This window comes from Eptesicus fuscus, chromosome 1 (genome assembly GCF_027574615.1).
Source record: "Eptesicus fuscus isolate TK198812 chromosome 1, DD_ASM_mEF_20220401, whole genome shotgun sequence".
Lineage (NCBI taxonomy): Eukaryota > Metazoa > Chordata > Mammalia > Chiroptera > Vespertilionidae > Eptesicus > Eptesicus fuscus.
Genome location: NC_072473.1, coordinates 131,352,539 through 131,366,743, shown reverse-complemented (window position 1 = coordinate 131,366,743; position 14,205 = coordinate 131,352,539). Strand labels below are relative to the sequence as shown.

General features: G+C 47.6%; 2 protein-coding genes across 2 annotated transcripts in view; one reads left to right on the top strand and one right to left on the bottom strand.

Annotated features, from left to right (window-relative positions):
- Positions 1–14,205, bottom strand: part of SLC9A7 (solute carrier family 9 member A7) — a 118,208-nt gene that overhangs the window by 60,031 nt on the left and 43,972 nt on the right. Inside the window, exon 2 of the mRNA XM_054714321.1 lies at positions 893–1,092. Coding sequence (XP_054570296.1) covers positions 893–1,092 — 200 coding nt within the window. The remainder of the gene's footprint in view (positions 1–892; positions 1,093–14,205) is intronic.
- Positions 11,252–13,842, top strand: LOC114228567 (erythroid transcription factor-like). The gene is made up of 5 exons (XM_054714317.1): positions 11,252–11,352; positions 11,654–12,016; positions 12,125–12,231; positions 12,750–12,875; positions 13,373–13,842. Exons 1-5 carry the CDS (start codon positions 11,277–11,279, stop codon positions 13,748–13,750), a joined length of 1,050 nt encoding a protein of 349 aa, XP_054570292.1. The 5' UTR covers positions 11,252–11,276; the 3' UTR covers positions 13,751–13,842.

Here is a 14,205-nt window from a genome sequence, read left to right as displayed (position 1 = left end):
CTGCTGATAAGCCCGGGTTTATAAGGTACTAGAATATATGAGGATAAATACAAATCTTATGCTTATGCTGGAAATCACCCAAGTAAGGAGATACAGAATCCTTTTTCCTGTGGAGTATTTTAGCTACCCCCAACATCAAATGAAAACCAATATTTGGATTCAAATTCTAAGATAAGAAATATTGCCCTGACCGGTTTGGCTCAGTGGATAGAGCGTCGGCCTGCGGACTCAAGGGTCCCAGGTTCAATTCCGGTCAAGGGCATGAACCTTGGTTGCGGGCACATCTCCAGTAGGGGGTGTGCAGGAGGCAGCTGATTGATGTTTCTCTCTCATCGATGTTTCTAACTCTCTCTCCCTCTCCCTTCCTCTCTGTAAAAAATCAATAAAATATATTTTTTAAAAAAAGAAATATCCTTCCTCTGAAGAATAAGCCATTGGCATCAATCACCAATGAGAGGGAATTCTCAATCAATATTTATAGAATATGACCAAAGAATCATGAAGAACTAAGAATTATACTTCTGAATTCTGAATAAACAAGCTGAAAGTGAAACCAATCTTAAGAAAGAAATAACCTCATCCCTAAACCATAATAACAGACATAGTAAAAAAAAAGATGGGGAGTAGAGAGACAAGCTGAATGGGGATGTACAAACCAACCGCAACATCAGTGGCCCAAGTCAGCTACTGATCCTAGCAAAGCTGAAAGGCTCAAGTTCAAATATGGTTCCTTCTTCTCTTCATTATAACCCAAAAGCTTCCCAGTAAAACGGAGAGGCAGGAATGCTACCTATGCTCCAGGAGTTTAAAAGGGTTTCTCTCCCTAAGATCAAGACAAAACTGGAAGTCAAAAACCATGTCAGACAACAACCACTGAGTGTCCCCAGCTCACCTTCCTCAGCATGTCATTCTGCTCTACACTGTTGAGCTTGCCAGGGCTGATTTCTCCTTTCAGGGTGTATTCAAAGAACTTCCCACTGACGTTGACTAATAATGTGCTGAAGGCCCTGTCTTCCTGCGTGCAGCTGAGTGACTTGTTATGGCCACTGGTGGCAGGGGTGCCGTACCTCAGGATCACCCCGACGATGAGCCCTGAAACAGAGTGGGGAAAAAAACACACACGTGAGGCCTGTGAAAGGACAGAGAATGCATGGAAATAATGGCATGAATGATTTACAACAACTAAGAAACTCAGAAATCATCTTAAAGCTCAGGTACAGGGTATGTATTTTAGGAGCAACTGCATAATCCTTTAAAAGGGTTAACCATCCCTCAGCCACCAGGAGGACAAGGTAGGACAGTATCTTTCATGGTTACTATGGCGATGAGTACTTTTTAACAACTGATCGCATCTCATTTCTCAGGCTTCTAATGAAGGAAGATGGGATGATAAGAAGCAATTTTTTTTTTCTGCCGAGGGTAGAACCTCTGAGCTCTTTGATTTGCACCAGCAACAGCCCTCAGGCCAGTCCTTCTGCCATCTGCCAACAAGGACCGGCTGCACTGTAGGAATTTCTAGTTGTTAACAAATGCAATATGCTTTGCCACATACCAGAGAAAGAAGATAAAAAGAAATGTTTTGTTTAGGCCATGTAAAGGACTAGGTATCATGGAAAAAGTAATTACATCCCTTGGGAAGCTAAACACCACAGTGTACATTTTTGCAGTTATGATCCAGGGACTGTGCAGCCAACTTCCAGAGCCTGTGGCTATGATACAGATAAAATAATTACCTGCAAATCTTTTTTTAAAAAAATGTATTTTCACTGATTTCAGAGAAGAAGGAAGAGGGAGAGAGAGATAGAAACATCCACAATGAGAGAGAATCATGGATCAGTTGCCTCCTGCAAGTCCCCCACTGGGATCAAGCCCACAGCCCGGGCATGTGCCCTTGACCAGAATCAAACCTGGGACCTTTCAGTTCTCAGGCCGATGCTCTATCCACTGAGCAAACCGGCTAGGGCTACCTACAAGTCTTTAAGTCTCATTTCTCCTTAGTAAGGTTTTTCCATTAGGAATTTTCACACCACCCCCACCCCCAATAAAGTTGTATATAAGCATTCAATTCCATGAGTGAGAAAGGAATGTTCTTCCCCTGATCTTGGACATGAGTCACACATGCCCAAGGAAAAGTGAGTGAAATGTGAAGAAAGAAAAAAAAAACACACAAAACCACACACCATAAATAACCACCACTTTCTACATTTCTCTCTTAGTAGGAAAAATTCAGACGTCTCTCTATATTCAGTTCCTTGCTAGCAATAATAAAAGATAGAATGGTAAAATGTTCCCCTATCCCATTTTGCCATTGAAGGAGAAAGTTACATGAGAAAAAGATGGGCGATGTTTGCATATTCTATGTATATGTCTATAATGTCTCTTATCACCAAGATATGTGAGAATTCACAAGGCACTGTTGAATAAACAATATACAAAATCCAGGAAAACCTTAGAGTTCTTTAAGTCAAATTCTGTCTCTGTATTGTATCATCATCATCATTATTATTATTGACTTGAGTAATAGATACTTGGCAGTTTGCTGCTTTTGTGAAAAAAAATCAAGTTGTAAAATTTTATTACATATTAAAAATCAGGTTCTTAATAACATCAACTTAACATGAAATAATTTTAAAACCTTTAAAGGGATATAAAAATCCCAGACTTTTTAAACAACATGTTGGTCAATACCAAAAAGAGTTGTCCTTAGAGAAAAATAATAAAAACCCCCTAATACAGATAGTTCTAGTTATCTGGTCAATGGGCACAAGGCAGGTACTTAAGGTCTTCGGCAGCAATCACTTGCTCAGGTCTTATTGCTGAAATTTCATATTAATTTCTCTTTGTTGAGCGACTGACCCAGATGATGGTAGAGACTGTAAGTCCTCACTCATCCTCTTCCTGCTCAGCCTCGGAGCTGACTTCCCAACTGTGGTCTCTTTGCCATCTTGTGGTTTAGGGTTTTTTGGATATCTATGTTGGTAATGAAGTTTGGAGGACAGCTCCACTGAAGTGGCTGTTGACCTTGGGTCTCTTCTTGATTTTTTGCTCCTCTTCATTGCTGTCCTAGGTGAGGAGGGGCTCTTGAGTCGTGGTCTATAACCCCAATAGGTGATCTGGCTCTCTGGTCTACTTTGTTCTCCTCCAACCTGATCATCAGCACCCCCATTGCTTCTCCTTGCACAGGCCTGGGATACTCTGGATAACACCTATGGTGGGGTCTTCTTATGGAGAAAGGTATGCATGCTGTTGGGTCTGGCACTTAGGGGGGCACTCTACAATCCCTCCTTCTTTTCCCCATTCTCTTTTTTTTAAATTTCTTTATTGATTAGGGTGTCACATATTTGTCCTCATCCCCCCATTCCCATCCCACACCCCTCCCCATGGATGCCCCAACCCCCTGTTGAACTTAACCATTGGTTAGGCTTGTATGCATGCACACAAGTCCTTTGGTTGATCTCTCCCCCCCCCCACCCTTCCCTATCCTCCCTCTGAGGCCCGACAGTCCGATCGATGCCTCCTTGTTTCTGGGTCTGTTCTTGTTCATCAGTCTATGTTGTTCATCATTTCCCCTAGATGAGCGAGATCATGTGTCACTAGAGATATACTTATAAGAACTGAATGTGATACGAGTAATAATAGTTATGCTGACAGGCAAATGAATCAAGTCTGTAGTGAGTTTCTTTCTGGACCAACAGTTCTTTTGAGACCCAATTTCAATGTCCACCAGTTCCTTATGTGTACATGTCGGCACTGACCCCTCAGCTCTGGATGGTGGACAAATGGTGGTAATGCAGGTCCGACTCCTTCTGGTTTGGTCTTGGCCGGACCCAGGGGCACGGCTTCACCTGGATTCAGGGGCACGTGGCCTCACCCGGACCAGGGGGCACGTGGCCTCACCTGGACCCAGGTGCGCGCGGCCTCACCCGGACCCGGGACCCAGCCTTACCTGGATCCAGGGGCACACGGCCTCACCCGGACCCGGGATCCAGCTTCACCCAGCTCCAGGGGCGCGTGGCCTCTCCCATACCCAGGGGCGCGTGGCCTCACCCGGGCCCGGGACCCAGCCTCACCCGGATCCAGGGGCACACGGCCTCACCCGGACCCGGGCCCATTCTCTTTATTCAGGTAATTTTGCTGGTAAAATTACCCAGAAAACCTCCTACCACAGATAATGTTATGGGAAGGTGCTACCTGGGGGTTATTCTTCTTTATGGTAGGCTGGGGTACAAATGCATATTGTTTTTGGTGCCATGCCTGTGGATGAAACTATTATCTGTTTCTTACAACGAACCATTATGACCATGTTACTATTCCCCAAACCGTCATGATGACCAATGGGCTGCCACTGCCTCTGCCCTTGCCCATGAGGCCACATTGAGTGGTGGCAGCGCTGAGGAAGTGTATCAGGCAGGTGCTGGGTCTCAGCCCTGCCGCTCATGTTTACATTAAGGGGGTGGTGCCTAGAGATGACTGTGGCAGACATGGCTCCTCCCCAGCTGTGATGGTAATGGCTGTTGGTGGCCGGAGGGCTGCTAAGGGCTCTCTGGGGTTCACTGTCCACTCCAGATCCAACTTAATATTGTTTTTTATTCTTATTTCACTCCCTTGTTAGGTAATGTGGACAAAAAAGGGAAAGTAACCTCATAGGGCGATCTGATCACAAATTCCTAACTGGGCAGGTCATGATGGGTAGTCAAGCCCCAGGCTTTTAACTTCTTTAGTAAGAGGCTTATCTTTGCCTTAAGCAAGCCCTTTCACTTCTGATTTGGTGAACAAGTAGAGGTGCTGAGCTGGGAGAAAGGTTCACTCAGAGATCATAGGAACCCAGTGTCCCTTCCCACATACCTTTCCCTATGCTTCTCTTCCATATGGCTGTCCCTGAGTTAGATCTTTTTATAATAAATCAGTAAATTATTTTCCTGTGTTCGTTGAGATATTCTAGCAAATGTGGAAGGGGCAGCAGTCATGGAGAACCAAGTCCTTAACTGTGGGATCTGATACTATTTCCAGGTAGTTAGCATCAGAATTTATGAATGGATTTAAAAAGCTGTGGTACATCCACACACTGGAATACTATGCGGCTGTAAAAAAGAAGGTTCTCTTTCCCTTTGAGACAGCTTGGAGGGACCTGGAGAGTATTATGCTAAGCGAAATAAGTCAGTCAGAGAAAGACAAGAATCATGTGATGTCACTTATATGTGGAATGTAATGAATAAAATAAACTGATGAACAGAATAGATCCAGAGACATAGAAACATGGAACAGCCTGATGAATCTCAGAGGAAAGGCAAGGATAAATGCATGGGTGCGAAGAGATTAACCAAAGAATGTGTATGCATATATGCATAACCCATGGACACAGACAATAGGGTGGTGAAGGCCTGAGGGGGGTTGTGGGAGTGGGAGGGAGGGGGCAATGGGGCAAAGGGGGGCATCTGTAATACTTTCAACAATAAAGATAATTTAAAAAAAAAGATGGTGAATTCCAAAGCTGCAAAAATTCAAGACTTTCTCAATTTAAAAAAAATACAATACTGTTTCGACTTGTGGGTATGAATTACACATGGTCTGAATTAGTCTGTAACTTGCTTTTCTTCACCCCACAATATGCTTTTGAGCATCATCCATATTGACACGTGGCTCTAGTTCCTGTGGTCTCAGCACTGCGCTGCACTTCAACATGTAGATATTTTTTCCTTCTGCTTCTCTATCCCAATTTCCTGGATAATTGCTTCAGATTCATCCTTTGCTTCACCAATTCTCTCTTCAATACTTTACCCTACCGGTTGAGTTTGTAATGCCAATGATTAATTTCTTGAAATTATATTTGGTTCTTTTCCAAACATGCCTGGCTTTTTGTTTGTTAACAGAACCTGAAGTAAGAGTTGAATATATTTACAATCCTCAGCTCCACTCTCTGCGGCTGCAGCTCACTTATTCCCATGTACTTCACGGGATGGATAACAACACATTATTATAAAAGGCCTAAGTGTCCCTTCCAAAGGGTACTGGTTAAATAAAATGTGGTCCCCTCACATAACAGAGTATGTAGCCATTAAATTAAAAAGAATGCAGCAACACTACTTCCAATACATTAAATGGGGGGAAAGCAAGGTGCAGAACAAGTTGTATAGCATTTACCTTTTTTGCCTGGGAACAAAAAGAAAATCGATCTCAGGTTTGTAAATGCAGCAAAACTCTGTGGAAAGATTTACCCAAGAAAGCATAACAGTGGCTGTCTCTAGGGAGAGGACTTTCATGGCTGGGGGTCAGAAGAAAGACAGGACTTAACTTTCATTGTTGAGCCATTTTAGTTTTATACCATGTACAATATATAGGATATATATATATATATATATATCCTATCTAATAAAGAGGGAATATGCTAATTGACTGCCCTGCCCTCAAAAATGGCGGCGCCCACAGCCACAACATGGTGGCACCCAGTCCCCTCAGCCCCGCTGGGTGGCAGGCATGCAGCAAGGCCAGGCCGGTCCCCAGGCGGGCCCAGCCACTGCACGCACCTGCCTCCAGAGTCCCCCAGTCCCCTCAGTCCCCAGCTGCCCAGGGCCAGCCCAAGGCGCAGGCAAACCTCAGATGGCAGCCGCCCAGCCGCCCAGGGCCACCTGAGGCTCAGGTAACCAGGGTCGCCCAAGGCTCAGGTAACCAGGGCCAGCCAATGCTTGTGCTGCTGGCAGTGGCAGCAGCAGAGGTGTGATGGGGCATTGCCTTCCCCTGATCGCCGGGTCGCCTCCTGCCCCTGAGGGCTCCCGGAATGTGAGAGGGGGCAGGCTGGGCTGAGGGACGCCCCCTCCAGTGCATGAATTTTCAGGCACCATGCCTCTAGTGTATATATATATATGTCCTATTAAAAATAAAACTGATAGCCCAGCCGGTGTGTTTCCATGGTTGAGCATCGACCTATGAACAGGAGGTCACAGTTGGATACCTGGTCAAGGGCCCATGCCTGGGTTATGGGCTCAATTCCCAGTGCGGGACATGCAGGAGGCAGCTGATCCATGATTCTCTCTCATCATTGATGTTTCCATCTCTCTCTCCCTCCCCCTTCCTCTCTGAAATCAATAAGTATATGCTTTTTAAAAATTTTTTAAAAAGAACTGATAGCTAAGTACTGAAGCCAGGTCACTTCCTACCTCCCTGCTCTTGGTACTCACTGTCAGGTCTGTCTCCCAGTCCCCCACCCTCTCTCCTGCTCCCGCCTCTACTCCAACAATCAACCTGGTCAGTTCCTATTCACCTGCAGTACTCAGCTGAGTCATTTAACCACTCCTTTGTCATTTAACCACTCCTTCCTCTGTGCTGTCAGTGCCCACACAACTGTTATTGTGTGTCCTCCCCATGAGATTGCAGTCTCCAGTGGCCCCAGCACAATGTCTGGAACATGCTCATCACTCAATTAATGGTTGCTGAAAGAATGAAATCATGAAAATAAAAAACTATAATCCAACTACAAATCATATTAACAGATTATACACATATGGAAGTGTTAGTTCCCTAAACTGTGAACATAATGCCTTCCCCCTCCCAATTTATGACTGGGTTTTGGCAGGCAAGAAAACAGTATCTGGAAAGATCGGAGCTTTGTGTTTTTGATGCAATTCTTTTGAGTCATGAAACTGGTGTCTGGGAAGTATCCAAAGTCAATAATCAGAGTCAACATTAATGACAAGAAAAGAAACACACCATATACTCAGCAAAACCTTTTACATGTTTATGAGGACAGAATAAAATGTAATTACTCACTGGTTTTAACTCCGCTCAGCTCAAAATCATATCATATTTAACAGCCTACTTGATAAAACAAAGCACACAGTGGAGAAGCTATAATCGAAAATCTGTTGTTAATCCCTCTAAGAGTTGGTACCAAACACATTTACTCTGCATTGCAGGAGGGGAGGGTTCTTAGCTGCCTGCTGAGGAGACAGTGCTGGCCAGGTCACAGCACCTGCCCTCCTGAGCTGCCATACAAACACCCCTGCCCTCCCAGGAAACACATAAGTAACAACAAATCCAGTAAAATCGTTAACAAGCACCACAAAACAGAGGCATAAAAAGATGGCATAGCCCAGCTGGCGTGGCTCAGTGGTTGAGCGTCGACCTATGAACCAGGAGGTCACGGTTTGACTCCCAGTCAGGGTATGCCCAGGTTGCGGGCTTGATCCCCAGTGGGGGGCATGCAGGAGGCAGCTAATCAATGATTCTCTCTCATCATTGGCCTTTCAATCTCTCTCTCCCTCTCCCTTCCTCTCTGAAATCAATCAATATATATATTTTAAACTTGGCATAGCCTAGCCGGAGTGGCTCATTTGTTGATCATCGTCCCCTGCACTGAAGGGTTGCTGGTTCCATTCTGGGCCAGGGCACAAGCCTGGTTTTCAGGTTTGAGCCCCTGTCAGGGCGAGTGATGAAGGCAACTGATTGGTTTCTTGCTCGCTCTCACTCTCTGTGTCTCTTTCTCTCTGTCTCTCTTTCTCTCTTCCCTCCCTCCCTCTCTCCCTCCTTTCCTCCCTCCTTCCCTCCCGTCCTCTCTCCAAGCATGTCCTTGGGTGAGGATTAAAACTGTAAAACATTTGAAAAGGTGCCATCGTAAAGAAGAGAATGAATAATTTTTCAGGTGAAAAAGTAGCTGAAGAAAACGTCACAGTGACTCCTCAGTTGTGTCTTTCAAGATGAGTCAGACTTATGGCTGAAAGAAGAGGGGTTGTGAATTATATTGCAGATAAAGCCATCAGCATGAGGTAGGAAAGTGAACATTCACCACAGCAGCACGGCTGGCGCATACCCCATGTTGGGAGTAAGGGGGAGGGTGGAGACCAAGTGTCAAGGAGCGAGGCTGGTGCAGGGAAGATGATGAGCCATCTCTTTAAGCCAAGCTCCTGAGAGGAGATATTTCCCACAGGAAACAGAGGCCACAGAGACTCCTGGGCTAAGAAGGAACAAAATCAGGCCTGACTTGTATTTTATTTATTTATTTTTAATCAAGACCACAAACCAGGCCTGCGCCCTTGACTGGAATTGAACCTGGGATCATTTAGTCCGGAGGCTGATGCTCTATCACTGAGCCAAACCAGCTAGGGGCAGGCCTGACTTTTAGAAGATACTATAGCAGCAGTACAGAGAAGTAATTGTAGGAGAGAGAGGCTACAAGTACAAAACCTTTATCAAGCTTCCCTAAAAACATCACGCCTCTCAGGAGAAAAAAATCCGAATTATTCCTCCAGTTAAATAGATCCCTACATTATCAATCATGGATTAAAAAAAATGTTTCTAGGGAAAGTAACCTCACAGCATCTGATCATAAATTCCTAACTGTGCAGGCTATGACGTGTAGTTACGTCCCAGACACATAACTCTGTTAGTAAAAGGTTTATCTTTGCCTTAAGCCAGCCCTGTCCATTGTTTCTGTGTATCTACGTTAATATGCCTCTGAAATGCCTCTTTTTTGAAGCTAACCACCTTCAAGAGAGCATATAATTTTGTTAACAACCCTGTAATCCAATCCCCACCTTGCTTTCTCCCACCTCCATGTACTTTTCCTCACTTCCCTCAATTTCAAATGTGTAAAAGAAATTGTAAAACTCATTCTTGGAAGCACTTGAGATCTTGCTTCCTGGCAATGTTGTAAGTTTGGCTCAAATAAACTTTTCTAACAATTCTCTACGGGTTTCTTACATCAGCATTATCTTCTTTCTCCTCTTTCTTTTGTTCAAGCACAGGTCATCATTTGGGTTCACACAACTAGAACCCAGCATGTTCTGAAAAGTTATTCAACCAAACCTGCAGATTAAGACAGATTATCAACAAAATGGGGTTGCAGGGACCTTCTTTGCATTCTAAATCAAACTAAAAAAAAAAAAGTCAATTGGGGAAATGTGAACTCACTGGATATTTAACAAATACAGTGTGTCCACAAAATGTATATACACGTTGAATAATTATTCATTCCAATGGGTAAATCTGAAAAGAAAGAAACACTAAAATTAATTATTCAAAGAGTGTATACATTAAGACACCTTTATTGCTCTTATCAAGGGAATTTCAAACCTTTTCACAGAATTTTCAAATCTGTGACCAAATATGTATTTCTCAGAAAAACCACAATATCACAATACTATTGCCTCAACTTATATGTCTTTGAAATTTTCCAAAATAAAAAAAAAAAATTTCTTAAAGTCATCCATCCAGCCCAACCAGTGTGACTCAGTGGTTGAGCATTGATTCTCTGTCAAGGCACATGCCCAGGTTGTGGGCTTGATCCCCAGTTGGGGGCATGCAGGAGGCAGCTGATCAATGATTCTCCTCTCATCATTGACATTTCTCTCTCTTTCTTCCTTCCTCTCCGAAATCAATAAAAATATGTGTGTGTTTTTTAAAGAAATCCCCATCTGTAAACTCTTTGGGAACCCTGATTGAGTTCAGGAGCCTTGCTTCCATTGTTGACAATGAGTCCTGACGTCACTCTGCACACAATCCCAACCTCACACCCCACCCCACAGAGTCCACACGAACCCGTGATCCAACTCTCAACGTGAACCTCAGTCTGGAACTTACATGGAAAATCCTTTCCTGAACCTGTGGGAGGCACCTGTCCTGACCCCCTGCTTTAAGTCCAGACCTCATCCTATACAGGCACCTATGGCCTCACCTGGCACAGGTCCCCCTGCCCGTACACTGGAAACACTCTCCTGACCCTGTCTAGGAGCCCTGATGTGACTCTCTCTGACAGCCTTGTTCTGGAAGCCTTGCCCTCACCTTGTACAGGAGCCACTGTCCTGACTGTGGCTAGTGGCTACCACATGAAACAGAGTAGCTCTGGGGAGTCTACAGAATCCTGAAGCAGACACTGCTGTAGGCTCATCAACCCTGTCCCCCTTTCTTCCTGACTCACTCCCTTTCCCAGCCTCCCTTACAATGACAGGTGGACATGTGACAGTTCTGATCAATGGAGTGAGCAGAGTGACATACACGACTTCCAGGCCTGGCCCATAGGAACCTCTCATGGGCCCTGGCTGGTGTGATCAGTGGTTAGAGCATGGGCCTGTGCACGAAAGGGTCTCGGGTTCAATTCCCAGTCAAGGGCACATACCTGGGTTACAGAATTGACCCCTGGCCCTAGTTGTGGCACATGCAGGCAGCTGCTGCAGTGGCTTTCCTGGCAGGGTTCCATGCTGTTGGGGTTGCCAGGGAGACCCTTGGCTAGGGTAGAACCCAACAAAGAGGCCATCTTGGAAAGGGCCAGAAGCCTTCACGAGGCTATGTGGACCACATTGTCTACGTATGTGCAGGCCTGGGAATGTACATCCCCAGAAGGCCACATCAGGAATGAATGTTGTAAGTAGGAGGGGGTGGCCTTAGTTGTGAGTGGCCCATGGGGCTCCACACAGTTATGCTCAAAGCCCATTGGGAAATGGCTGCAGGTGACTACAGCTGCCAGGGTGACCAGTGGGGCTCAGATCCAGGAGTCCTTCAGGGCCAGCAGCTGTTCTGGCAACCTATGGGAAGGGGGGAAGGTGGGATGGGGGAAGGTTGGCCACCATGCTGGGGCTGTTGGGCACCACTGCACCCTGAAAGCAGGATGGCATCAGACCTTCTGTCCCCTTCTTTCTTCCTTCCCATACCCACCCCCTAACAGGCCTCCAGGTGCTCAACTGTGTGGAGGAGACCCCAGAGGGCTCACAATACACCAGCTGGGCCTATGGCAACACTGGGGTCTACCTGTCCTCCACCGTGTGCCCCACCCGGGAGGACGCCCCGCCTCAGGCCTCAGAAGATTCCTATGCGAGAGGCACCTTTGTCGAGACCTTAATGACACAGCAACTGAGTTCGAATCTGCTGACACTGGGACCTGCTGTGCCTTCCTCCACTCCTGTCCCCAGCAGTGCCTCCGGGGCCCCCGACTTTCCTGGGGGCTTCTTTTCTCCCACTGGAAGCCCCCCCAATGCAACGGCCTATTCCTCCACCAACCTTCATGGAACCCTGCCCCTAGCCACCTGTGGTGAGGTTCCCCAAAAGGGACAGGGGGGTTGAGGTGGTGGGGGGGGGGGAGTCCAAGGCAATGTTGGGCTAAGCCTGATCCCTCTTTTCCCCCTGTCCACCTCTCCAGACGCCAGGGAGTGCGTGACCTGTGAAGTGACAGCCACTCCGCAGTGGTACGCGTGCAATGCTGATGATCAGACCATGAATAGGCAGAAGAGGCCCAAAAAGCGCCCGGTAAGACCCCAGGCCTGCCACCCCTCACCCAGGTACTACTGTTCCCACTCCGTGCAGGATCTCTGTCCTCACACTCTATGAGAACCCGATCCCCCCCTGCCCCATCGACTCAGGGACCCAGCTCTGTACAGGAGTGTCTACCCCCAGCCCACCCTCAGGCTGCAAGCAGGCATGCTGTCCACTCCCTGCCCAGCAGTCTTCATACTTGGCTGCACACTGGGGTCACCGTGGGGCCCTCCCTAGATGTGTTGATTTACTTGGTCTGGGGCGCTGCCTGGGCATCAGGATTGGTTCCGACTCCCCAAGTGAGTCCAATGTCCGCCAATGTTGAGAACCACTGATGCAGTCCCCCACACCATCTGGAAAGCCCCGGGACAGGAGGCCATGTCCTCGCCCCTTAGAGAACCCTCAGTCTACACCTTGTCCAGGAAGCCCTGCCTTCAGCCTGACCCTCACCTCCTGGGTCCCCCACCCACCCACCCCCAGTGCACTGACCCTCACATTCTTGCTGCCCCCAGAAGGTCAGCAAGCAGGCAGGTGCCCAGTGCACCAACTGCCAGACAACCATCCCGGCAGTGTGTCAGGTGAATGCCAATGGAGATCCAGTGTGCAATGCCTGCGGACTCTATTACAAGCGACACCAGGTGTGCCCTGCCTCTTGGAGCCTCCCCCCTCCCCCGGCTCCCTCATCCCACTAACCCTGCCTTCCTTTTCCTTCTTTTCCTTTCTTGTATTCTTCCTGTCACCCTTCCCTCTCTTCTTCATTCCCTTCCTCTCTTCTCCCTGTTATTCTCCTCCCTCTTCCTTCCCCATCCTCCCTCTCTCCTCTGCACCTCCATCTCCCCCCTGCCTTTCTTTTCCCTCCTGCTCCCTTCTCTCTCCTCCATTTCTCTTCTCCTTCCTCCTCCCCTCCAGCCATCAGCTAGTCCTATAGCTAGAGGCTCCCCCAGCCTTTCCCCAGCTTAGGGCCTCACAAGCTCATGATTCCTTAGGGCATTATCTGTGCCACGGCTGGGGCCTGCTCCCCTAGTCCTGACCCAGTTCCCTACTCTTAAGGAATGGGGTGGAAAGGGTGTCCCTGGTGGAGACACAGAGGCCAAAGTCTGAGGTTGGGGAACACTCATGGTCTCTCTTTCATCAGGTGAATGTCGCCCAACCACTGACCATGCAGAAGGATGGTGCAAAGACTAGAAAGCACAAGTCATCACATAAGAAAAAGAAGAAGCCAGCATCGAGTCTGGGAGGCGCAGGACCAGCTGATGGGCCAGCCGGTGGCTTCATGGTGGTGGCTGGGGGAAGCGATGGTGGGAATTCTGGGGAAGTGGCCTCAGGCTTGGCATTGGGCCTGCCTGGCACTGCCCATCTCTACCAAGGCCTGGGCCCCGTGGTGCTGTCAGGGCCTGTCAGCCCCCTCATGCCTTTCCCCGGGCCCCTGTTGGGTTCACCCACGGGCTCCTTCCCCACAGGCCTCATGCCTCCCACCACCACCAGCACTGTGGAGGCGCCACTCAGCCAGTGAGCATGGCCAGCAGTAGAGCCAGCAGTCTCTACAACCCACCCTCTGGGAACCCCCAAACCTTTTTGTCTGGATTGTCAAAGATTTGTGAAATAAAGTACCCATGTCCTGAAGTTGGAGGTGTGGGTCTGAGTGGGACTGAATAAAGAGCCGTGGTAGGGGGTGTGCCACGGTGCCCATGGTTCCCTGGTGATGGCGTGAGGCTGGGAGACAGCACCCGTGACCCTTCATGATAGTGGGTTGTGATGTGCAAGTATAACATGATGTGTATGTGAAACCGCATGTGACAGCAACCAGGGTGCATGATATGGCGTGTACATGCACACGTCATGGGCAGAGACAGTGTGTGGTGGCTGATTGCTCTGTGAGGTGGTGACCATGGGGGTGAGGTTGTGAGAGATGGTGTGCCTGACACCAGGCGACTGTGAGGAACGGGGCACAAGTGACTGTGTGAGAGG